The 25,156-nt window shown below is 44.5% G+C and overlaps 1 protein-coding gene across 3 annotated transcripts in view; it reads left to right on the forward strand.

Annotated features, from left to right (window-relative positions):
- The first annotated feature begins 102 nt into the window (after nucleotides 1–102).
- PMS1 (PMS1 homolog 1, mismatch repair system component) overlaps nucleotides 103–25,156 on the forward strand; it is a 44,937-nt gene continuing 19,883 nt past the window's right edge. For 2 of the 3 annotated variants that reach the window (XM_033168660.1, XM_033168673.1), the window contains exons 1-5: nucleotides 103–177; nucleotides 2,120–2,273; nucleotides 4,908–5,090; nucleotides 7,324–7,426; nucleotides 11,993–12,156. In XM_033168660.1, coding sequence (XP_033024551.1) covers nucleotides 2,142–2,273; nucleotides 4,908–5,090; nucleotides 7,324–7,426; nucleotides 11,993–12,156 — 582 coding nt within the window. In that variant the 5' untranslated portion in view covers nucleotides 103–177; nucleotides 2,120–2,141. The remainder of the gene's footprint in view (nucleotides 178–2,119; nucleotides 2,274–4,907; nucleotides 5,091–7,323; nucleotides 7,427–11,992; nucleotides 12,157–25,156) is intronic. The other variant, XM_033168666.1, reaches the window with a different exon arrangement.

A 25,156-nucleotide genomic window follows, 5' to 3' on the forward strand; every position in this document is an offset into this window, starting at 1 on the left:
CAGCTGATTGGCCGGGGCGTCTCGGCCCCGCCCACGCTGCTGCTGCTGCTCCTCCGGCCGAGGTGTGTGTGCGCGCGCGGTGGTGGGAGCGGCTCGGAGCGCGCCTCGTTCCCGGAGGCGGAGAGCGGAGAGAAGGGGGAGTTTCTTCGGCCGGCTGGCGTGACCGCCCCGGAACAGGTAGCGGAGAGCCGGCCTGACGAGCTGCTTTTTTGGGTGCAGGGGGACTGTTTGTTTGTTTGTTTTGCATAAGAGACAGTTCCTGGGGACCGGGGTTCCTTCGCCCCAACACCCCCCCCCCATATAAAACATTGCAGTATTGGAGGCATTGCAATTCAATTGGCGTGCATGCGCCGCGTCATGCGATCGATTATCGCCACCCCACCCTCAATATTTTATTCAAGTTGGTACCCCTGCTCCGAGTCCGAGGATCTAACTGCGCTTTGCTATAGGCCTGGCTTGTGGCACCGGATGCGAAGGAAGGAAGAAGTTGCACCTTGGAGGAGGAAGAGAGTATGGGGGGTGGGGTGGGTGCGAAGCTTTGTGGGGCTAAGAAACTTAAGGTTCTGTTATTTTTGTGTGTCCCCCCCCCCCGTGCAATGGCATCTAAAAACTGAGTTCAGTATGCAAATACAGTACTGCACATAGAATCACAGAATTGTAGAGTTGGGAGGGATCCGGGTGGGATCCCCCAGGGTCATCTAGCCCAACCTTGCAATGCAGCTATCCTGCTCGCAGTTGTCACTGGCTTGGCTCCAGCCACCAGCTTTCTGGTTGTAGGAGTCAGCTCCTAGGAGCTGAGGTCCTCTTCAGCACACACACACACACACACACACCCCTAACCTGAATGTAGCCAGGAGGTGCAAGTCCATAAATAAAAATACTTAACCATTGCAGATAACTCGGTTCCACCCCCCCCCACATAATCCTGAATACGCCCATGCCCCCTAATAAAATATTTGAGGGGGCCACCCCTTTCCAAGTTGATGGGCATTGCCATTTAAATGGTATGCATGCACCGTGTCTTGTGGTCAGTTATGCAGGGCAGGGTTTACCTGAGGGCCCCACAATATTTTATTCAAGTTGGCCCCCTTGCTTCTGGTTAACAGACAGGCACACTGACTCACTGCGCCGCGGCGACCACCTTCACTTTTTAAATCACTCTGTTGAAGGGTGGGCGGTAGAATTCACTTTCTACATTTTTTTAAAAAAAATATGCTTCTTGGTAAAAGAGAGCAAAAAAGGGGGAATTTATTGCGGTGTGAACGCCATCTAATGTCCACAGTGCTGTGGGATGTTTTGGCTTCTTTCCTTCCCAGAGTAATAGCCCAGTCGCAAAGCATGCATGGCGTGGGTCTTGCTGTCAACAGGATTTCTTGGGAGTGTTAAAATTGTGCTCAGTTCCTACTTTGGGGCTCTCCATAGGCAACTGGTTGGCCACTGTGAGACCAGAATGCTGGATTAGATTGGCTTTTGGCCTGATCCAGTGGGCTCTTCTTGTGTTCTTATGCAATGTCATCTGCAGATCGTAGAATCGTAGAGTAGGAAGCGACCTCAAGGCCTCATCTAGTTCAACCCCCTGCAACGCAGGAATCTTTTGTCCAACATGGGGCTGGAACCCACGGCCCTGAGATTAAGAGCTTGTTCTCTACTGTAGAAGTTTTCAACCTTTTGGAGCCCACAGCTCCCTTGACCAACTACATTCTTTCCAGTTACAGGTAGGTAACCGTGTTGGTCTGCCATAGTCAAAAGAAAATAAAAAATAAAAAAATTCCTTCCAGTAGCACCTTAGAGACCAACTAAGTTTGTTCTTGGTGTGAGCTTTTGTGTTAAATTGGTCCCTGAAGATAAACCAAGCGTTGCAGGAACATAGCTGTATATATTTGAGAAGGATGGCCTACATTATTTCCACTAATGAATTGATATTTACTGAAGTAGGCTCTGATTATACATGCAGTATGCAACAGGTACCGAGTTCAGTAAAACGACACCTGCAATTTAACATTGTTCTGTGCTTCTGTCTTATTTTATATTTTACCCCACTCACTTCTGTGTTGGAAATGAACAATTTTTTTAAAAAACTACATTAATAAAATTGTGCTATTTATATTTCCCTGTTCAGATTTGATCCTGAAAGCCTAGAAATGAAGCAATTGGCAGCAGAAACTATCCGGCTGGTTTCGAGTTCACAGGTGATAACATCGGTTGTCAGTGTGGTTAAAGAACTATTAGAGAACTCTTTGGATGCTAATGCAACAAATGTTGATGTTAAATTGGTAAGTCATATTAAAACTGGAACGTGGATGGGAATACAATAATACTCATTGGTTGTTGCATGAAGGTTTGAATAGTGCATTGGTTTATATAGTTGTGCTTTAATATTTCACAAACACATTTCTGTCCACATCTGATAATCTTTGGCGGTTTATATGGATGTATATGGATGTATAGCTTGAATTCACGCAGGCACCATATAAATCATTCTGAAGTTCCTTAAACCTGCCAAGCGCAAGGAAATTGAACTTTGCTGAAATGCAGATCCCTTTGGTTGTGTCTGTGATCAAGAGATGTTGGGTTTTGGCTGGTAAGTTCTTGATTGAAAATGTGTGCATATAATTGTAGAGCTCCCTGTTGAACTCAGGATTTCATTTTGAAAGGAAATCATATTTTTGCATTTGACTATTCATGTGGAACAATTCTTAACATTCAGTACATACCAAAAAAATTAATTGTTCCAGTGAGTGTGTTAGAATATGATTTTCAGGTTTTTTTTTTTAAAAAAAATCCAAAGTTACAGATAATATCAAGTCATTGAAACAAGTTTGTTGGACTGGTTCTATGACTTCTGTGGGGTTAATCGTTTGTTTGTTTGTTTGAGGATTACAATTTACATTTTACAGACTTTGCTCACTTGAACGCTGTTTACTTGAAGAAAGCTTCTGGTAGCCTATATAAAAATGGAGGGAGCGAATGGTTTTAGGAAGGGGTTGACATTCCCACCATCCTTCTGAGAAATACCCCTCCCCACACCCTCACTATATTTAAGGATCTGGTGACTTCTGTTTCAGTGTATCTGTAGAAGTGTGCATGCACACGAAAGCTCATATCAAGAACAAACTTAGTTGGTCTCTAAGGTGCTACTGGAAGGAATTTTTTCTTTTAGTTTGTTTTGACTATGGCAGACCAACACGGATACCTACCTGTAACTAAAAGCATAGAGTCCAGGCACAAATCTACAAGGCACATTGCAGTAACCGTGTGCCACTAGATTCTCTGCATATCTGTGTGTGTTTTTCATACGTAGGCAGTAGGCTTTAATGTGGGATTGAGTAGCAAGGGAATACCAGTGTCAACAATTATAATGTGGAAAACAGCTCTGAGGAATTACGGATTTTGGACTCCAGGGTATATACACGTGAACTTCTACAAAGAGCAGGTTTTCCAAGATCTCTCTTGTATGTTGCTGCTCCTTTTGACAATGTGGAAAATCTGGTTTAATTTGCCTTCAGGGCTAGCAATCGAAACCAAAGGGGATTGTTTGAGAACGCAGAAGTCTTTCCAGATACAGCGCTGGCTGATAATTTTCTGAACTTTGCTTGCAATCTTTGGCTTTGTTTAAACATTTAATAGATCACACTTCTGCAAAAAGAAATTAGGACCTGAAGTGAGATGTAAAGCATTCTAAAGAAGCACTAATGGTTTGTGTATGATTTATAATACAGGTCGTCAATCTTATGGGGCCCATGGGCCCACTTGCAAACCGAAAAAGCCTGAGTGGCTGCTGCCTGCATGCTGCAGCCGTGTACACACAAACACACAAATGTCTACAATAGGCACACTCACCTAAGCCATAAGGCTTAAAAAAACTGTTTTTGCTCTCCCTCCCCCAAGTTTAATGAGAAGGAATGGTTGATCTTCCTGAAGAGTACAGGTGAGGAGGCAGCTTCACTCTGATCACACACACACACACACTGCAACAATTAGACTGGGGGGAACCTTCTACTGGAATCAATATGGCCGTACCTTGGTTAAGTGGTTAAGAGCGGTAGACTCGTAATCTGGGGAACCGGGTTCGCGTCTCCACTCCTCCGCATGCAGCTGCTGGGTGACCTTGGGCTAGTCACACTTCTCTGAAGTCTCTCAGCCCCACTCACCTCACTGAGTGTTTGTTGTGGGGGAGGAAGGGAAAAGGAGAATGTTAGCTGCTTTGAGATTCCTTCGGGTAGTGAAAAGCGGGATATCAAATCCAAACTCTTCTTCTTCTTCTTGGTTGATGAACGCCTTGCAACTCGAACGCTTTGGCTCCCGAATGCTGCAAACCTGGAAGTGAGTTTTCCGGTTTACGAATGTTCTTTGGAACCCGAACGTCCTCTGCAGCTTCTGATTGGCTGCAGGAGCTTCCTGCAGCCAAATTAGAAGCCGCGCCTTGGTTTGCAAGCGTTTTGGAAGTCAATGGACTTCCGGTACGGATCCCATTTGGTGCAGGTACAACTGTATAGGACTTTTTCCAAGCCTACCGGTAATTGTGGCAGGAGAGTGGTGATTTCCCAGGTGTGTGTGTGTGGGGGTCAAATCTGGGGAGGAAAGGGTTAATTGTGATCCCCAAAATTGTCCCTCTACAATTGTATTTGTGTTTGGAAAACTCTGTTATTTTGGTTCCAGTAGAAGGTTTTTTTTTTAAAAAAATAATAATAATAATAAAAAATCTGTATGGATATGGGCTAAAATTTCATCAAAATTAATTTCTGTAGAGTTTATGGTACACCATAAATTGTGTGCATGCTTGCAGGCCCTGTAGCCTATAAAAGCACATATAGGTCTATGGCAATTACGGATATGATATGTATTGAGCAGAGTTAAACAGTGTCCGGTTACACACCTGATGTGTTTGTGTTTGTTCTTTTAACTAGGAAAACTATGGTTTTGATAAGATTGAAATTCGAGATAACGGTGATGGGATCAAGGCAGCTGATGTTCCTGTTGCAGCCGTGAAACACTACACTTCAAAAATAAGCTCATCTGAGGACCTTGAAAACTTGGCAACATACGGTTTCCGTGGTGAAGCTTTGGGTTCAATTTGTAGCATGTCTGAGGTAAAAGCCTAACATAGTTTCAGGCACTTATTTGTCTAATTTATTCTGGATCGGCCTGAGTGCTGGTATCTCAGGTCAGGCTCTGTTAGGTTCAAATATTCCACAGTTCCTTCCCACTTTTCACTCTGGATATCATGTGTTGCCTTCATACCTAAACTTCTGGATTCGATGTAGTAATTTAGAAGATGCTAACGAGGAGACACCCATATACGTCAACAGAACTTAACCTCCTCATGCAAAACAAGCCGACAGACTTGCTCTTAAGATTCTATTGGTCTTAAACAGCCTCAGCCCAGTGTACCTGAAGGAGTGTCTCCAGCCCCATCATTCAGCCCAGACACTGAGGTCCAGCACTGAGGGCCTTCTGGCAGTTCCCTCCACTGTGAGAAGTGAGGTTACAGGGAACCAGGCAGAGGCCCTTCTCGGTAGTGGCGCCTGTCAGGAATGACACTCTCTCGGAGACAGCAAACTCCAAGACCCCTGAGCGTCTCCCAGGAGGCCCCCTCTGGAATGGCATGTCCCTTCAATCACAGAGTGCCTTTCTGCGACCCTTCTCTTATGAGAAGAACACACAAGTCTTCTAGCATCACGCAGCAAGAAGAAGGAAACATCCGTAGATATAAACTATTTTTATTTACAGTCTATATACAGAGAATCCATAATCCACGTCTGTGTTCTCCAAGCTCTGGCAGAACAAGAGACAAACTGCGACACAGCAGAAGTGAAACTAACTCACATTACAATAACACACTCAGGAGGAAGAGATAAGACAGTCTTCCGTTCCCACACACACTCTCAGACACTCATGTGATTTAAACTAATCACAGTAGCCAAGCTGACGCAGCGAAGGCTACACAAAATCCTAACAGCGCCCACCCTGTGGAACACCTTCCCATCAGGTGTCAAGGAAATAAACAACTATCTGACTTTTAGAAGACATCTGAAGGCAGCCCTGTTTAGGGAAGTTTTTATGTTTGATGTTTTATCATGTTTTTAATATTTTGTTGGGAGCCGCCCAGAGTGGCTGGGGAGGCCCAGCCAGATGGGCGGGGTATAAGTTGTTGTTGTTGTTGTTGTTGTTAAATTGGCAAAGTAGCATAGATTAGCACATGGTGTGTGCACAAAGGAGGCTAAAGAAGAAGAGGAGGCAGCAGCAGCAGCAAGGAAATGGGTATGGTGTTGTGTGTGGAAGGGAGAGTGAGGAGGAAGGAAAAAGGGGACAAAGAGGATGATGTGTGCATGTAAAAGGGTGCTGCATAACAGAAGAGAGGTTAAGACTGGTGCTAGGGTCATATATCAATGTATTGTCCAAAACTGGTTTGAAGTCCATATTGTGATGCCAGTTTAATAGTTTTTGACCTGGCAATATATCGTGAATTGTGATTTTCACATAACACACACACACAGAATGTGAGGAAATCCGTGAATCCAACCAAGGCTTCTCTTGATTCCTGCAGCCCTTATTAACTCTGCCGGCTCAGCTCTCCCCTCCTGCCTCACGCAAGGGGCAGGGAATCACAAGAGCAGGCTCTGGCAAAAATCACGATGCGGGGGAAACTGCGAGCCCTTGCCTCTGCACAGCTCTGTCCTTATTGCAGACGTGGTGGTATATCGCTATATAGCGACGTTTAGCTGGTGATATATTGCAAAGTTGAAAACCAGATCTCGCCCAGCCCTAGATAAGACATGGAATGGGGGTTGACCAATGTGAAAGGGAGAGTTGAGGAAAAGTGAGGAGGAGGGTGGAGGAAAAAGGAGTGAAGGTGAAAATGGGGGTTGTGGAGGGGAGAGGGAGTAGGAGGCATGGGTTTGGGTTCAAAGATAAAAGGGTCTGCAGAAGAGGAGGTGGGGGGCGACCTCACAGCTATGCAGAAGGTGAGAATGGTGCTTAGCAGCTGCAATGTGTGGGGGGAGAAGGAGGTGGAAGATACAGGAAGCTACCATAAGGGTGGTTTGAGTGCAAGGAGGGGGGTGCACAGAAAGAGGGCGAGCACATGGATATTGATGTGAAGGTGAAAACAGGTGCACAGTGGAGCTGCAAAATGGAAGAGAGAAATCGCTTTGGGATTGGCAGGGAACAAGCGAGCTGAGTCGTCCGTATGGGGTAGCCAAGGGGAAGCTCTAGGCGCTTAATATGTGGGGGTGGCGGCAGCAGGGGTTGGCCAACAGGGGAGAAGCCGCTACCAAAGGATTTTGGAAGCTTCCGTTTGACGCCAGCATCTTCCGCTTCTAGGTCCTGATTACAACAAAGACCGCTTCTGACGATTTCAGCACCCAGTACCTGTTGGATAGAAGCGGTCACGTGACTTCTCAAAAGCCGTCTCATCTCGGACAAGGTAGGGCTGTTACAGGATTTATGGGGAGGAATTCAGTATCGCACTCTTTGGACCATTCCATCTGCAGGAGCGTTTCGGCTGGCCAGAGAAAACAGTCCCTTCGTTCTCCTCCCATCACGGGCTGCCCTGGGGGTTCTCTCAATCCTCTGGAGTGCATTGGGGGGGGTGCAGGAGGAGGCCATGGGGGGGGAGCTATGTTGCCCTAGTGGGAGCTGTTGGGCTGGCTTCCACTTGCACTGGGTTAATTGAACCCAGGCCATTTTCAATACCGTGTTGGCCTGAATATAAGCCATACTTTTTACCCCCAAATTCCAACCGTGAAAAGTTAAAAGTGCGGCTAAAATTTGTGACCTTACAAAAATTGGCTTTTACAATATCGCTGCTGAAACAGGCATACAGTAAAACAGAACAAAACAATGTTTTGTTGCCGATTTGCGAGCTTGAGACAGTTGTGCAATTAATTCTAATGTCATTCATCGCTTCCGCTTGCTGGTCCTCTCTGGTATCCATGGGATTTTCTTCTACATTTGCCATTTACGGGTATGAGTGCCTGCAGAATTTTAAGGGAGCGGCTTATATTCAGGTATTCTCCCCTGAATTTTAAATGTGCAGCTTATTTGTGGGTGCAGCTTATATTCACGCCAGTATGGTATTTGAAGGGGTCTTCTCTTCTAAACTGCTCATGGACTTCCTCTCCCCATATAATTAGAGTAGTAGTAATAGTAGCAGTAGTAACACTACCACCACCACCACCACCCCCACCACCAACAACAACAACAACATTTGTATGCCGCCTATCTGACTGGGCCTCTCCAAACACTGAGATCATCTTCTGAGGCCCTTCTTTGCGTGCCTCCTCCACGAGAGGTCTGGCAACACGAGAACGGGGCCTTCTCTGCAGTGGCTCCCTGTCTGTGGAATGCTCTCCCCAGGGAAGTTTGCCTGGCACCTTCATTATACACCATTAGGCACCAGGAAGAAACGTTCCTCTTTCACCAGGCCTTTGGCCGATTGACATCCAATGCCCTTTTAAAATATGATGGGGGGGGGAATATTAGGTTGTTCTATTTATTATTATTTTCATTATGTCGTTTGTGTTTTTTATGTTGTGATTCTATCTTGTGAACCACCCTGAGACCTGCAGGTCTAGGGCTGTTTGCAAATTTTAATAATCATAATCATACCTCCAATCTGGTATGGCTGCCATGCTGGTGGACCTGTGCCAGTTTAGCTGCCATAGGTTTATGCTGGTATATCTCATGTATTGGTAGCAGTGCATCTATGGTTTCATTGGCAGAGAGGGCACCGGCATGAGGGTCTTCTGCCGTATCCCATAGCCCCTCAGTCGGTGCAGCTTAAGCACAGGATTGCACCCTAAATTAGTGAAACCGTATTTTAAAAACTGAGAATTGGCCTTACGTAGGGTAAGCTAGGCACTTCTCAGTTAATAAGATGTATTCCGATAATAGCAATCACTCAATAATTTCATTTCCTATTATTGTTTCGTAGTAGTAGTAGTAGTAGTAATAATAATAATAAGAAGAAGAAGAAGAAGAAGAAGAAGAAATTCAAGCAAGCCAGGGCTGAACTGATATTACCCCTGTTAAGACTTTCCCCGGGAAAATCAGAGGCTTACTATGTCAGGTTCCTACTGGAAGACCGGATAAATGATAGAACATTAGCAGTGGCGAAGTTTCTATCGGTGGTGGCAAGAACTAATGATCTCTCTTCCTAAGTCTGTACATAATGCTTATATAACCTGAAGGCGGGCTGTCAAAACTGTGTACTGTTTTATAATGAATTGTTGGGTCTCTGGACCGTAATAAAGATTTTATAATAGTAGTAATAATAATAATAATAATAATAATAATAATAATAATAATAATAATAATAATAAACTGGCAGGATTATACTATAAAGATGTAACATTTGCCATCGTGTTTCTGCTACACAATCTACATCTAAATAGATGTGTTTAGATGGCACACCACTTTGATTTTATTGCTGATTGCCGGTAGAGTCGCCTCTTTTTAACAAATAAAAACCTCACCACGGTGCAGTCCTAAATGTAACTTTATATGTTGCATCTATAAAGGGTAGGACTTTTAAGCTGGTACGGCGTGTACTTCGTAAAATAGAGTACCGTGCTGGAATTTAATCGTGGTGCGTGGAGAGTCGCCTAAACAGAAATCAGAGCAGTTAAATCTTAAGAATCTTCTTGTTAAATACGATAGTGTCTCTCCCGTTTTGCTTGTAAGTATGTTATCGCTCTGGTCATAAAACACTTGTGCAGTCGTATCTGCTTGCACCTCAACTGTAAAGTCACTTATATAGCATCATGTTTTGGGTTGTTGCGCTAGCATTGCAAATGTTATCTCCCCCCCCCCCTGAAAGTTTTTCACCTGATACAGCAGTTTTAAGGATCGGCAAATTGTTTGCTGCTTTGGAAAATGAGGACATTTTTAATATCCTCTTTTTTATATATAGAAAAGGGGGGGTTGTTAAATCTTCCAAACTCTAAAATAATTGTACTTTATTGCATTTAATCACGGATTTTGTAGATTTTATGCCACTCTGTTCCTAGGTATTGCACTTGACATTTGGTTATGCCATGGTGTTGGGATGCCAACTTTCATCTATATTTGACTTTTATAGGGGTTTGTAAAATATATAAGGCATTGGGTCCTAAGATGTGTGAGTGAAACTTGTACAGAAATTGAATGGGGGGGGGACATTTTTGCATGAGATGTTTGACATGCACAAGGGCACATGTAAATTCAAGTCAAGATCAATTACTATATTAATTGTATTTCCTTTTGGTTCAGCAAATTTGAGCAATGTTTATCCCCACCCCCACCCCCGAGCTCTGTGGGCTCAAATGAGCATATAATCACTTTAATAAGATCTGTTTTACATTCTGAGTAGCTTAGTTGCATTACAGAGTTTTCCATATTATTGTGGCTTGCTGTTAACATGAAAAATAATGAGATTTAATCATATGAGACAGTGCAGCCCTATATGCGTCTACGCAGTTCAATGGGGTTTATTCCCAGGTGAGTATAGAATTGCAGCCCAAGGTGCTGCGGCTCTTTGCAGCGTCAAATCATTTGAACATACCTGGAGACAAAGGATGGTATTCAACTAAATTTTACTCAGCGTAGGTCCATTTAACTTGAGTTATGTCCCTTAATATCAATGGATCCGCTCTTGAGTAAAACCCAGTTGAATACCTGCAAAGGAAATTCAACATCACGCTAAAATCATTGTTCTGTCAGGGCAAGACGTTCAAATTGCCAGAGGGAATGATCCCCTCTCTTGCCCGCAGCCCCCCCCCCCCACATGCTGTTCTGGGGGTTGTCCGAACCCCTAGAGCTAATTTTGGGGGGTAGAGTGGAGTGGGAGGAAGCCCTGTTGCACAAGCAAAAGTCCTTGCACAGGGCTACTCCTGAACACCCCCCTGAAGATAAGCACATAGCTACATAGTCTAGGAGACCTGGTCTATAGCAGGGACAGCCAACATAGTCCGATATCTGAAGGTACCACAACTCCTGTTAAAACTGGTCAAGGATGGAGGAAATTGTTCTCCATCAACAATGAGCAGGCACCATGTAAGCAGGCTCTGGTTTAGAGAGTGCAATTGTCATGGACTGGGCAGAGGAGGAATGATGGAGACTGCCTTCCCATCCTGACCCTTCCAGGGAGGAGGAAGAGGAAGACAGTATAGATTTACAAGAGGGGATTGAGGGAGGTAGCAGCTCAGAGGCAGAGGAGGGGGAAAGTTGGGAAATCGTGGGGGAGCCAGAGCAGCTGGCTGACGCGTTATCACTAGAAAGCGTTCCAGACCCACCATCTCCCAGAACACGGCGAGCCTTGAAAGTAGGAGAGCAAAGAGCTCAAAGACAGAGGGCACCTGTAGAGGATGTGATGATGATGACAAATGAGGAAGTGGGAGAGGCGGGGGGGGGGTGGAGATTCGCTCGGAACAACGTCATTATCCAAGAGGCTGGGTTCTATAGCCCCTCTCTGAAATGTATGAAATAAAAAATGGACTGTAAGAAGCTTTTCCTTGTCTTTATACTTTCCCGGGCAACCAGCCAGGAGCCTCTGACAGCCCCCTGACATTCATGCTGCCTTTGCTAAGATGTTTGTTTAGCCCTAATGCTAATACAGTGGTACCTCGCAAGACGAATGCCTCGCACAACGAAAAACTCGCTAGACGAAAGGCATTCACTAACGAAAGGGTGACTCGCAAGACGAATTTCCCTATGGGCTTGCCTCGCAAGACGAAAATTTCAATGCATTCCTATGGGAATTAAATTCCTATGCATTCCTATGCATTCCTATGGTCGTGCTTCGCAAGACGAATTTTTCGCAATACGAAACGACTCGCAGAACGAATTAATTTCGTCTTGCGAGGCACCACTGTACTAATATGGGTACCGGGGGGGGGGCGGGGCGGGGCGGGAATAGCATACATTGGTAGAGCCATCAGCGCTTGGTCATCTTTGGCTTATGTATATATCAAGTTAATCTTACTCTGGTTTTCTTCCCCCTGTCTCCTGGTAGGTACAACTGTAACTGTTCTGAAGCTGTTCAAGAATCTGCCTGTGAGAAAGCAGTTTTACTCAACAGATAAAAAACGTAAGGAAGAAATTAAAAAAATCCAGAAACTTCTGATGGCATACGGCATCATAAAACCAGAACTGAGGATCACATTTACACACAACAAGGTAACAAACACATTGCCTTTGAAATGACTATGACGGCTGCATTATTACGGTTGTATTTTTCAAACCTGGAGTTCTCCAAAGTTTAGATAAGGTCAGGTTTCCATGGCCCAAAATCCAAAGGAAGCTAAATTAGTCACCTTATGATTTCAGCAGAGGTTGAGCACAGCGAGGTTTCCCATTTGGGCACCTGTTGCCTCCATTTTGAGATGGTGGCTTGCAATCCTGGCCGGAATACAGGGCGGGAAAGGCTATTTCATTGGCTCCCTGGAGATGCAGCTGTCTTTGGCCTCTAGCACTACCTGTTTGGTCAGGCTTTGGCAATACGGGTTGTTGCTGGGCTGCTGCCAACTCAAGAGTTTCCCCAACCTGTCATGCTTCTTCATGCTAGCCTACTGTTGCCAGGAATCTGCCGCTGCTACTCTTCCCTTACTTTATTTTTATTAACCAAAATCTATATTCTGCTTGATTGTTAAAAAAAAACCAAAACACCTCTAAGCAGCTGAAAATGATGCACTGCTCATACACTGCTGCTGTCCTCAGGGCCGTCTTAAGGATATCCGGCGCCGTGGTTCAAAGATCCCTCCGGCGCCCCCTTCACCCCGGTTTCAACTTTTTACAGTGCTGCCGGCAGCTTTGCGGGGCTGGAGGAGGCGGGCAACAGCTGGAGGGCGGCTCCTCCGGTGGGGAAGAGGCGGAGGCTCCAGGCGCAGCGCTGCTTCAGTGCTGTGGATGAGGGCGCTGCGCCCAGCCTCTGCCTCTTGCCTGGCGTCTGTTCTGCGGTGGCGTGAGGCAGGGCACGGCGCTGCTTTGGCGTGAGGGCAGTGAGCTGATGCCGGGAGGCGCCACGTCCAGCCTCCTCTTCCCAGGCGCCCTCCAGAACTTGGTGCGAACTTGGAGCCCTGGTGCCCCACGCCACTTGCCTCTATGGGCAAGACGCCCCTGGCTGTCCTTAACTTTCTGTCCTTAACTTGGCAGCATTTTTAAAAGGGGATTGAGATGGTGGTGTGTTTTTGGAGGGGGCATTTCTGAATAGGTAGAAAGAAGTGCACTCCCTGTAGACCATGACTGTTGTCTTTCTGGGCTTTGGTGAAGTTTTAAATAATCTCATTCTAGAACGGTAAAAGTTACCCGCATCTCTTCTTGGATATACATATTGAACCCTCCTGAAAATAACTGCACTGTTATTTCCAAGACGAGAGTGACATCTAATGGTCAAGATGAATTTGTCAAAGCAACTTCATTATGTTTGGCTTAAATTGATTCTGTTATCTCTTCTGTCAAGTTACAGGTGGGTAGCCGTGTTGGTCTGCCATAGTCAAAACAAAATCGAAAATTCTTTCTAGTAGCACCTTAGAGACCAACTGAGTTTGTTCCTGGTATGAGCTTTCGTGTGCATGCACACTTCTTCAGATGCACACGTCTTCTGTCAAGGTCATGCTGATTATAAAAGTGGGGCCAGGAGGAACCTGGGTCTCACTTTCTCTTTCTATCTCTTTTCCTTCTGGTGTGGTGTTCTGTACATAGTATGCTATAGTGTTAAGGTTTAGACTTATTATAAGTTTAAGTTAAGGCTGCCACAACTGAATTTCTTATGGACGGTGCCGGTCCTGAATGTATTGGATTTGTGACCATTATGCTCATTTGCCTTCAGTTGCAGCAAACCTCTGCTGGATGAAATACAATTGCCTCTGGTCTATTTTTGGGAGAATCCCGCAATGTATTTTTAAGTTTTTACTCTGCTAACTATATGTTGCAGTTCTGCTCTGGATCAATACCGAGTAGAATTTCATGACAGATATCGCTCAGCTCTAGCAGCTGGGCTGTCCCCATGCTTTGAAAATGAGTTCTCCCCAAAGCACAGTGGTGCCAGTGGGTGGCAGTCACAGCAGGTGGTGGGTTGTGCGGGTTTTTTTGTGATTGGCTAGCAGGGCCTAGTGGTGCGCAGCAAGTTGGTAGCAAAAGTACAGATTGCTATCTCCCTCCTTTGCCATTTCTGTGCTGACTGTAGAGGCCACAGGGCTTCACTTTCTCTGCAGCCAGTGTGGATTTATGTTCTTCTTTGTTCTTCTTTGTTTATTTTTTTTAAAAAAAACATTTATAAACCGCTTAATATTTTTTTAAAAATCTCTTAAGCGGTTATACGAGCTGCTGCAATTGTGCAAAAGTAGATGCCAAGCCTGCGTTGAATTCCTGGTTGCCAGTGGCGACCAGGTAAGTAGTTAAATTCAAGATGAGAGATTCTTATTTTTTCCACTGGTTTGATTTCTGTATGAGTAAATCGGAGTTATTTATAATAAATCCTGTCTCTGGGGGAAGACATTGATTACATGTTTATTGAGAGCCAAGGGGTCTTTTAAGACAGAGTACAGCTACTCACAAGGGACGCTGGTGGCGCTGTGGGTTAAACCACAGAGCCTAGGGCTTGCCGATCAGAAGGTCAGCGGTTCGAATCCTTGCGACAGGGTGAGCTTCTGTTGCTCGGTCCCTGCTCCTGCAACCTAGCAGTTCAAAAGCATGTCAAAGTGCAAGTAGATAAATAGGTACCACTCCAGCGGGAAGGTAAACGGCGTTTCCGTGCGCTGCTCTGGTTCGCCAGAAGCGGCTTAGTCATGCTGGCCACATGACCCGGAAGCTGTACGCCAGCTCCCTCAGCCAATAAAGCGAGATGAGCGCTACAACCCCAGAGTCGTCCGCGACTGGACCTAATGGTCAGGGGTCCCTTTACCTTTACCTTTACAGCTACTCACAATTGTTTGGGGATTTTTCTGTAATGTTGACTCACCCCAAGTGATTTCTTGTGTGTGTGTGTGGCACCTTGTGAAAATCACCACTTGTTCATTTACTTTGGCCGCTTTGCGCTTGCTCTTTATTGAATTTGTTTGACTCGGCTTAGTAGTTGTGTAATGTCATCCATATGTGTGAACAATGGTAATGAATTGTGGACAAAGAGAAAATATTTATCCATATTTAAAGAGTGGGAATGTGTCTGCGCCAGCAGGGGGAAGCAGTTGGGGTGAATGCTGTTGGAATGAGGTGAATATTTTCCCAATTAAGACATTTTAGGGAAATGACTTAACAGCAGGGTGGATTTGATTTAAATCAAACTGATTTAAATCACGATTTAAATCACTAGTCAGTAGGGCTCAGGGTGGATTTAAATAAAAAAAATCTGATTTAAATAAAAAAAATCTGATTTTTTTATTTAAATCCACCCTGAGCCTTACTGAATAGTGATTTAAATCATGATTTAAATCAATTTGATTTCAATCAAATCCACCCTGCTTAACAGCAATGTCCACGTTTGTGGGGGTAGCCAGCAGATGGGACGGCCAGTAATGCTGGAGTTCCCGCTCCCACTGCGCGGCTACGATCTGAAGGTTTAGCTTGTGAGTTCGGATAGTTGGTTGCCTCTGAAGTTTTCTGCGAGCGTCTGTGAGTTCCAAAGGTTCCGGAGAAGAAGAGAACTAAACTAAGCGATGGCCAAAAACTAGACAGCCAAATAAAAGGTTTTAAAAGTAAAACGAAATGAAATAAATACAAAGGAGACTGCAGTCTGGTGCAGAAGCCTTCCGCTACCCTGCGTGGTTGGTTTCAGTTTCTCTTTCTCTCTATGCTTGCCACGCAACGATGATCTTACTCGGCTTGCCTCGCGCTTTCTCCACACCACAACAGGGAATGGCGGCTATTTATTGAAGGGTCAAACAACGTCACAACATGCATATCAACCAATTACAATCCTGTTACTGTGCTAAGTTTAAGCAGGAAACAGACTAACGACCGTTACCTTATTTAAAACTAGAGCGCCTTTTTTAACCGCGGAAGGATCCATGCAGCGAGTTGCCTGTCGGATCCTTTTACCCTTCCTTCCAAGGGCGGAAGGATTTCACAAAGTAAACATAAATAAACATAAATAACCAGGTGCAAAGGCATCTATAAAACTTATTCCCACACACGTTCACCATTTCAGCTCAAAAATTTAAACCAGGGAGTATTGGATACAGCCATAACCTTCATGATAATCTTGCAGAATCGCATCATTCTAAAATATTGAGAATAAAACAGAAGCTATCTATAACAATCCTTGTCCAAATATATTTATAATGAGGGAAAGCCTATATAAATCAAGAACCAGTAAGAAGGAATGTTTTCAAACAGTGATTTGCAGCAAAGTACCAAGACTTGAAATGTTTTCACAGGTCAAGAGATTCTGTAACAGGGTCTGAGCAAAAAGCCACATAATATGAATTCAGCTCTCTGTAGTGAGAACTGCATTTCTAAGTGTTAAATTGGAACTTTTGAAAAGGCAACCGTTAATATTCAAAGCATTGCCCTTGAGACTTTTCAGCACTAGAGGGCAATCATTAGCTACAGCATGAGTGGGAACAAGGCAAAAATAAATAACTAGAATCCATTGGCCTCTTCATTAGCCAGGACACACATATATATTGAGACAGGTGTGCTGCCTAAAAGCCTATCCTGAAGGTCGAAGAATCTATAAAGGTTCAGAGGGTGCTGTTTTGAGAATCAGCAGTTGCACAGACCTCGATCTCTGGATTCTCATGATTAAAACCAGCCTCATTTTTCATACAGAGTCGTACCTTGCAACTTGAACGTTTTGGCTCCCTAATGCCACAAACCCAGAAGTAAGTGTTCCGGTTTGCGAACTTTTTGGGGAAGTCAAACGTCCGATGCAGCTTCCGCGGCTTCCGATTGAGTTCAGGAAGCTGCTGCAGCCAATCGGAAGCCGTGCCTTGGTTTCCGAACGTTTTCGGAAGTCAAACGGACTTCCGGAACGGATTCCGTTCGAGAACCAAGGTACGACTGTATAAGGAAGTTTTGTGTGCAGTAAATAATTCCCTTGTGAGCCACAGGAGCTGTGATGGATACAGAAAAATGCCACTAGCATTTTAAAGCTCAAATTCCAGGCAAGAACAAGTGATTATGTTGAGCAGCCTTTGTGTATTGTCGATTGGCTTTATGTGTTGTGTCTTGTCCATCATTGTGACAGAAGAGTCTAGTGAGCTCGGGCAGGCAGCTCCTAAAAGCAAAAGAGCAGGAAGAAATGGGTTATGAGATAAATTATGAGATGAAGCAGGTAGCAGAAAGTATTTTCAGGTAATGGGTACTTTCATAGCTAACTGGGGTGGTAGCATAGCCCAGGGGTCGGCTTGTGCTGCCCATGGGCCGGATGCGGCCCACGAAGACTGTTTTACCGGCCTACGAGCCGCCCCCTAACCAAGCCGCCCACTCGGCGAGTCCTCCGGGTGCTGCGCTAAACCAGTGCGGCACAGGGACTTGCTTAGCGGCGCCAGAAATCGCATCTGCACGTGTCCAGATGCCGGAAATCGCTTCTGTGCAGGCGTGGTTTTTGGCGTCTGGGCATGTGCAGAGGCGATTTATGGCGCAGCGGACATGCGCAGACATGATTTACGGCATCGCACTGCGCCAGTCCAGCCAACGGACGATCTCCGTGGGAGTGATCCAGCCCATGGCTGGTAAACCTTGTCGACCCCTGCTTTAGCCCCAAAACTTAGTGATTGCGTGAAGAAAATTAAGAAATTCACTTGTTGAAGCGTTATGGGTCGAACTGAGATAAGTGTGAGGGAATCCTTCCTTAAACTGTGAGGCTCCCCACGATAACCTTGTGGGTTTTGAAGAGTGAGGTTTCTCTGGAATGGCATGGGGGAATTGGAATAATTTAGGGGGTTGCTTTGTGTGACCAAAAGTGCCTTCTGCTCTCCTCAAACATCACGCCTTTAGACCCATACCTGTAGCTGCTGTGGAAATTTATCACAGCTCTTTTAAAAGGATTTCCCACCCCCATCCTGTGGTCAAAAATATTCTAGTAAGAAAGCCTCTATTTGGTTGTCTCATCATACAATGGTATCTGAGCTCAATGCAAATAAGTAGGTGCAGTGCTCCCCCCACCTAAAATAAATGTTTAGGGGTACTCTCATTTTCCTACTCATATTGAAATACTGCCCTTCAATGAGGCCAAACTTAGATTCACAAATTGTTTAGGGGTATGCATACCCCTGTGTCCCCACCCCCAGAGAAAAAGCACCGAGTAGGTATATTTTTTAACATGCTGAAAATAACAAGAAAATTAACAAACCTCTTGGTTCTTTTCAACCCCCCTGCTTATTTTCTGTGTTGCCAAACAGTATCAGTCAAATTACCTCTTCAATCTCCTGACATTTTATTGTCACGTACTGAAAGAACCATCTCCTTTGTTTATGTGTTAAATGAAGACTTTATATTTTTGCACAATAAATCGGTATTGCCACATGCTTACATTTTATTTATTTATTTTTTACAGACAAAAGTGGATATATAGGCTTAGCGGTCTACTTGGAAGTTTCCAGATCACTGTCCTTTACAAATTTAGGATGATTTTTTTTGTTTGTTTGTTTGAAATGTTTTGTTTGCATTAGCAGTAAATAATGGCTTGCTTAACAGATCAACCCTTGACGGACTATTGCTATTTTGACAACTTGGATTAGCTTGTGCCTCATGTGTTTATGAAGGTTTATCCTGCCAAGACATTCTTTGAATGCTGATAATGTTGATACTCCTGCCAGTATGGTTATGTTAGAAAGAGGTATTTTCCCTCTTTCGTCACCATGTTCCTTGAAAGCCAACTGAATATTGAGGTGGCCACAGGGAGATAATTTACTGAAGTATTCGTTAGGTTTTTTGAAGGAAAAAAAAATACATGTTCTTGCGGACAGCAGAAAGTTGAGACTATTGAGTGTTTAAAAGGCAAGAATTAAAGAATGTTAAAAAAAATAGCTTGCCATATTCTAGATACCTGGAAACGACTAATTTCGCCCTATAAAAGAATGCTGTACCTTGAAATCTGAGCTCTCTCATTGGTTGTTGGTAAAAATAGCTTCAAATTCTTTGCTATTTAAAATCTTAGGAATAATTTATGCACATCTAGTATATGTACTGGTAATTCCGTACTATATTAGCTATGTAGGCATTTTATTTGAATGAGTTCTAATGGGCTTTTTTAGGTATTTATTTTGTTGTCTTGTGACTGTTGTAGTGAATGGCAGCATGGAAGTAACTTCCGTCAGTCAATCTCAATCTTCTGTTTGCAGAATTCTTTAATCTGCTGTAAGAAAAGACTCTATATAACACACATAGTACAAGCCTTAATTAATAATTCCACTCCAGCTATTTGTAACACTTCAGAAATAGCACTGCAAATAATACGAGATTGTGTTGCTACCTAGGAAGTGCTAACAGTTGTAGAGGCAATTTGGAGAGTGATAATGAGCTGCCGTCTGCCAACCTGCTCACATTTTGCTGTAAAACACCTTCTGGAAATAAATTAGACCACTTGGTAGCTGGAAAGTTTGAGCTCCTGTTGCCTGTGTTTACCAGGTGTTGCATAAAAGGTAAAGGACCCCTGGACAGTTAAGTCCAGTCAAAGGCGACTATGGGGTTGCGGCGCTCATCTCGCTTTCAGGCCGAGGGAGCCGGCGTTTGTTCACAGAGAGCTTTCCAGGTCATGTGACCAATATGACTAACCCGCTTCTGGCGCAACAGGACACCGTGACGGAAACCAGAGCCCATGGAAATGCCGTTTACCTTCCCGCCGCAGTGGTACCTATTTATCTACTTGCATTGGCATGCTTTCGAACTGCTAGGTTGGCAGGAGCCGGGGACAGAGAAGAAGAGTTTGGATTTGATATCCCGCTTTATCACTACCCGAAGGAGTCTCAAAGCGGCTAACATTCTCCTTTCCCTTCCTCCCCCACAACAAACACTCTGTGAGGTGAGTTGGGCTGAGAGACTTCAGAGAAGTGTGACTAGCCCAAGGTCACCCAGCAGCTGTATGTGGAGGAGCAGGGACGCGAACCCGGTTCACCAGATTACGAGTCTACCACTCTTAACCACTACACCACACTGGCTCTCCGGAGCAACGGGAGCTCACTCTGTCGCGGGGAAACTGTACAAGCGTTGGCTCTCAAAGGCTTCACAGCTATATCTAGCAGCTTTTGTTGGTTAATGCTTTGACACAAATGGGATACTTTCACTGCATTGTGGTTGTTGAGGACCGTGAATGTTGCAATTCCCTTCAACTTCATGCTCAGTAGGACTTCCAGTTGTTTCTTAGGAGAGCCGAGGTGGAGAAACTAGGTGCTCTGGAATATCTGCCTCTCTGTGTGGCTTCTTTTAACTCTGCCATTTCTCATATTAGCGGGCTCCGATCTTTTGGACCTTTTCACTCCCCTCTCTCGAGTTTGTGAAGAACGGAGGCAATCATTTATTGATGGCCAGGAGTAGCTCCTTTTCCCCGTAGCAAGGGAGCAGACTCTTTTCAGCCAATGTTTCTGCCTTGGAACTTGCTCTGCAAAGGTCCCTTCCAAGGCAGTATGAATGGAGGGAAATGTTTTGCGTAAGAAAAAAAGAGACCTGTGCATACCCATGTGAAAAAGGAGAAAGGGAGCATGCTTAATAGAACCAGAAAATAGCTTATTGATTGGTTAGTAAATGTGCGAGAGATGGACACCTGTCTACTAGGAAATGACTGAGACCAACTCATCTTACTCTCCCAGCTGTTCAATATTCGATGTAACAACTCACCCCCTCCCCCAAAAAAAGGTTGAATTTGAAGTGCTGACCTAAAGGTGGAATGTTTTGTATCATGTTACCAGTTCCTTGAGTCATCTAGTTTCTCATCCATTGCATTTTTCAGATGACAGCACATCATTTATAGCAGAAATGTTGTATCAGCTGCTCGCATATATAGTACGCGGTACCTGTTGAAATTCTTGTCTTCAGGTCTTATAGGTCATAGTCAGACATTACGGGCAGGGGCTGCGTAGATTTGAGTCCCGCGGGTGTGTTTTTGCAATTTTGTGAAAGGGAGCGGGCTCGCTTTCCATCGGTCTCCAGGAGAATCGGAAGGAGCTGCAGAAACGTCCAATGACGCCTTCGTTTTACTGTTTGTTTGCCTTGCAGTGTCACTGCTGGACACAAAGATCTGTCCTCCATTGCTCCCCCAGAAGACAAAACAGTTGCTCTCGGAGTGGTTGAGGCAAAGCTCAGTTGTTGTGCTGGCTGCCCATTAAAAAAAAAAAAAAACCCAATCAGTATGCATGACATGAGTGCTTCTTCCCCCTTTGTAGAGGAAAATGCAACCAGCCCCTCTGCATTTTCCCTGTTCTTTCTGATTTTACTGGATCCTATTTTGTAGGAGTCCAAATTGTTTCTCCCTCCCACAAATGCACACTGTGTATATGCTAATGTGAATCCGCACACATCTCTTGCCTGTTTTCAGCTATAGAGTTATTTTGGGACATTCAGGAAATGTTTTTAAAAAGACAAATGGACTAGGGCAGTATTTCTTTGGTCACAAGCAGCACTTAGGTTAGAGCACAAAGCATCTTAATGGGCTGGGTTCAGACATTCACCATTTGGACTTTCAGCTTGGGCCAGATTGTTCTTTTTTTCTCAGGCGATTGTACTAAAAGTAACAGAATCATAGAGTTGGAAAGGGACCACAAGGCGCATCTGTTCCAAACCTCCTGCAGTGTGGGAATATTTTACTCAAAGTGGGGCTCGAACCCACGACCCTGAAATTAAAGAGTCTCATGCTCCGCCAGCTCAGCTAATAATAATAATAATAATAATAATAATAATAATAATAATAATAATAATACAGGTACCTCATGTTACATATGCTTCAGGTTACCGTATTTTCCGGCATTTAAGACGACTGGGCGTATAAGATGACCCCCAACTTTTCCAGTTAAAATATAGAGTTTGAGATATACTCGACCGCAGATTCTCCACCCGGCGTATAAAACGACCCCCGACTTTTGAGAAGATTTTCCTGGATTAAAAAGTAATCTTATACGCCAGAATATACAGTACATACGCTTCAGGTTACAGACTCCGCTAACCCAGAAATAACACTTCAGGTTAATAACTTTGCTTCAGGATAAGAACAGAAATCGTGCTCTGGTGGCGCAGCGGGAGGCCCCATTAGCTAAAGTGGTGCTTCAGGTTAAGAACAGTTTCAGGTTAAGAACGGACCTCCGGAACGAATTAAGTACTTAACCAGAGGTACCACTGTAATAATAATATCTTCATCTTATCAGCAGAATGATACCTGACACCTAACAATACAACCTGCTCTTGAACTGTATGGTCTTCAGTTGGCAGATACATATATGCACATGTCTGTAAAGAAGAATATAGTAAGTGGGGGCGGGGTGGGGAGCCAAAAGGCCATAAAGTGCAAGAGGTAGAGTCTGCAGAGTTCAGATGCTTGCATAGGCTTGTCAGACTGTGCCTCTTGCATTTTGTGACTTGTTTACAATTCCCTGCTGTAAGCCCATAGGTGCATTATTTAATATATTATCTGCTAACTAAGCAAAACTCTTTGTGCATCCGAGGAGGGGGGTCTTTAGTCCATGAAAGCTAATGCCACAGGAAGACTGTTAGTCCTTTAAGATACTTCACTGTTCAAAATAAAAAATGTATTTAGCCAACTCAAACAAGTGGACTTGTGGAGGGAAACCTTTTTCATGTCGTGTTTTTCAATCTGTTTCATACACAGTGGAACAAGGGAATCATAGTTTCCTTGCTAAGATTTGTATGGTTGGGGTTCGCTAGAGGGAAGAGCTAGCCGTCTGGAGGCTCAGTGCATTTTCAGATTTTTTGGCAGTCTCTTTCAGTAGCTAGCTACCCTGCCAAAGGCTTCTCCGTCACCTGCTCCCCCAGAATACCTCCCCCTTTGAGAGGAAAGGTTTAGATGAGCAAGGAGAAATTTGAGTATGACAATGTTGACAGAATTTGCTCTTAAGACTGACAGTGGGGAAATCTAATAGAAAACAGATCTTCCCAGGGCCTGCAGGAGAGTGTGGGTGATGCTGAGGAGGTGTCCATAAAGAATAAAATGTGACTCACCTGGTTAATAATGTACTCTTCAGTGAGCTGAGATTTATAATTGAGCACCATTCAGGTAAACAACAAATAATTTTTTTTAAGCAACCACTGCTTGTTAATTGAGGGTGCAGAATTCCTTATCTCTGGAATTTACAAGTACTTGCAGTGCTTCTGTAGGACCAAGCAAACTCCTGATGGAGGTATTATTTTTCACCCGGCATTAGCTTTCAGTACTACACATGGCTGCATCTGCTTGTAACTTTTTAACACAGGATTCTAAAGTTAGGCTCTTTAAAACAGGGGAGGCCATCTGGCAGCCCATAGGCCAGAACTGGGCCCTGAAGCTGCCTACCTTGGCTAGAAACGATGGTTTTCCCCTCACGCACATAAATGTGTGGAGATATTTTTACACTGGAACACCTTGCAGGCTGAGGAGGGTTCAGTGCTCATGCAAATTTTTGCATTTGCGTAATGGGCCTACAGGACGAAGTACCGTATAAGGCACACTTTTTCCCTCCTAAAAAGTAAGGGGAAATGTTGGTGCGTCTTATGGAGCGAAGAGCATCTCCTCCGCTGCCCGCCACTCGCAAAAAAACAGGCTTTCGCGAGAGGCGGGCAGCGGAGGAGGTGCTGCTTGCTCCTCCTCCATCACCCCCCGCCTCCCGCTAAAGTAGGTTTTGTTGGGGGGTGGGTGGCGGGACGAGCGAGCAGCAGCTTCTCCGCTGTAGCGGCAGCGGAGATGTTGCTGGATCCTCCCCGCACCTCCTTTCGCAAAAACAGGCTTGTTTTTGCGAACGGAGGCTGCGGGGAGGATCCAGCAGCATCTGCTCCGCTGCCTCCCCTGCCCCTGCCGACACGACGAAAGGGGGGGGGGCACACATCGCTGTAACTGAAGGGCTCCTACATGGACGATGGAGCAAGCTTGTTTTCTACTGTTCCAGAGAGTAGGACCTGGACCAATGGATTCAAAGTACAAGAAATGAGATTCTTCTGACTAAACATTAGAAAGAACTTTCTGACAGCAAAGAGCTGTTAAAACAGTGGAATGGTCTACCTTGGACTCTCCTTCCTTGAAAGTTTTTAAGCAAACGTAGGATAACCATCTGTCAGGGATTCCTTAGCTGTGATTCTTGCATTGCAGAGGGCTGGACTAGGTGACTCTTGGGGTCATTTCCAACTCTACATCCTATGAGAAATAAGCATCTGCATAAAAATAGTTCAATCGCCACAAGACACCCTCCTTTTCACAAGTGTGAAGTTGTGTCTGTTTTGACAGGAACTTCCATGCGCATTTCTAATATTTTGTTTTAACAAAGTTTGCATCTGCTTAAGGGTCTAAAACTGAATTCCGCCAGCGCACAGTTGTCCTAGGTGGCAAATGTTTCTCTCTTTTTTTTGCCCTGCTTGTAAATATACTGTTTCTTTATCTCCTCTCTTGTTATTATTTTAGTCTCCTTAATCCTGGAAGGAAAAAGTGCAGTGCCTACAAAATATACTTAGGTTATTCTCTTCTGGGTTGAAAAGGGACAGACAAATAACTCTTGATATGTCAAACCAGTTCAAAACAGTTTATGCTGTTAACTAATTGGCAGCTTAAAAATACACTTTGAAACAGCAGAAGTTATCAAGGGGTGGAGGGAACAGTTTGAAAACGGAACATCGCTGGTTTGCATAATCGATCATGGGAGTTCACCAGCTCTGGAATCACTTGTCACTCTATCTGTGTATATTTTTTTTTAAAGCAAATTATCGCAGTGGCAGCCCATAGGAAGCAGTATCATTCGAATAGGTTTAGCAGGCATTTATTCTGTGAAAGGTGGGCTGGTTCCCCAGCACCCCACATAGAACAGATCTGGGCAAAAGCGATGTCGAAGACTTTGTAGTCTTTCGATTCATGCAGTACTCTTCAATGAAACAGAGAGGAGTCAAGATATATTTGGCCAGCTCTGTCAAAACCTAAGATGGTCTGTATGTAATAATATATTTTGATAGGGTACTTTCGCAGTGTCATCATACTGCCCAGAGTCATATTCTTTCTTGGCTCATCCTAGGCCCCAGGTTTATGTGACCTAGAAAATACATGGGGGTGTGT

Source organism: Lacerta agilis, chromosome 1, assembly GCF_009819535.1.
Source record: "Lacerta agilis isolate rLacAgi1 chromosome 1, rLacAgi1.pri, whole genome shotgun sequence".
NCBI lineage: Eukaryota > Metazoa > Chordata > Lepidosauria > Squamata > Lacertidae > Lacerta > Lacerta agilis.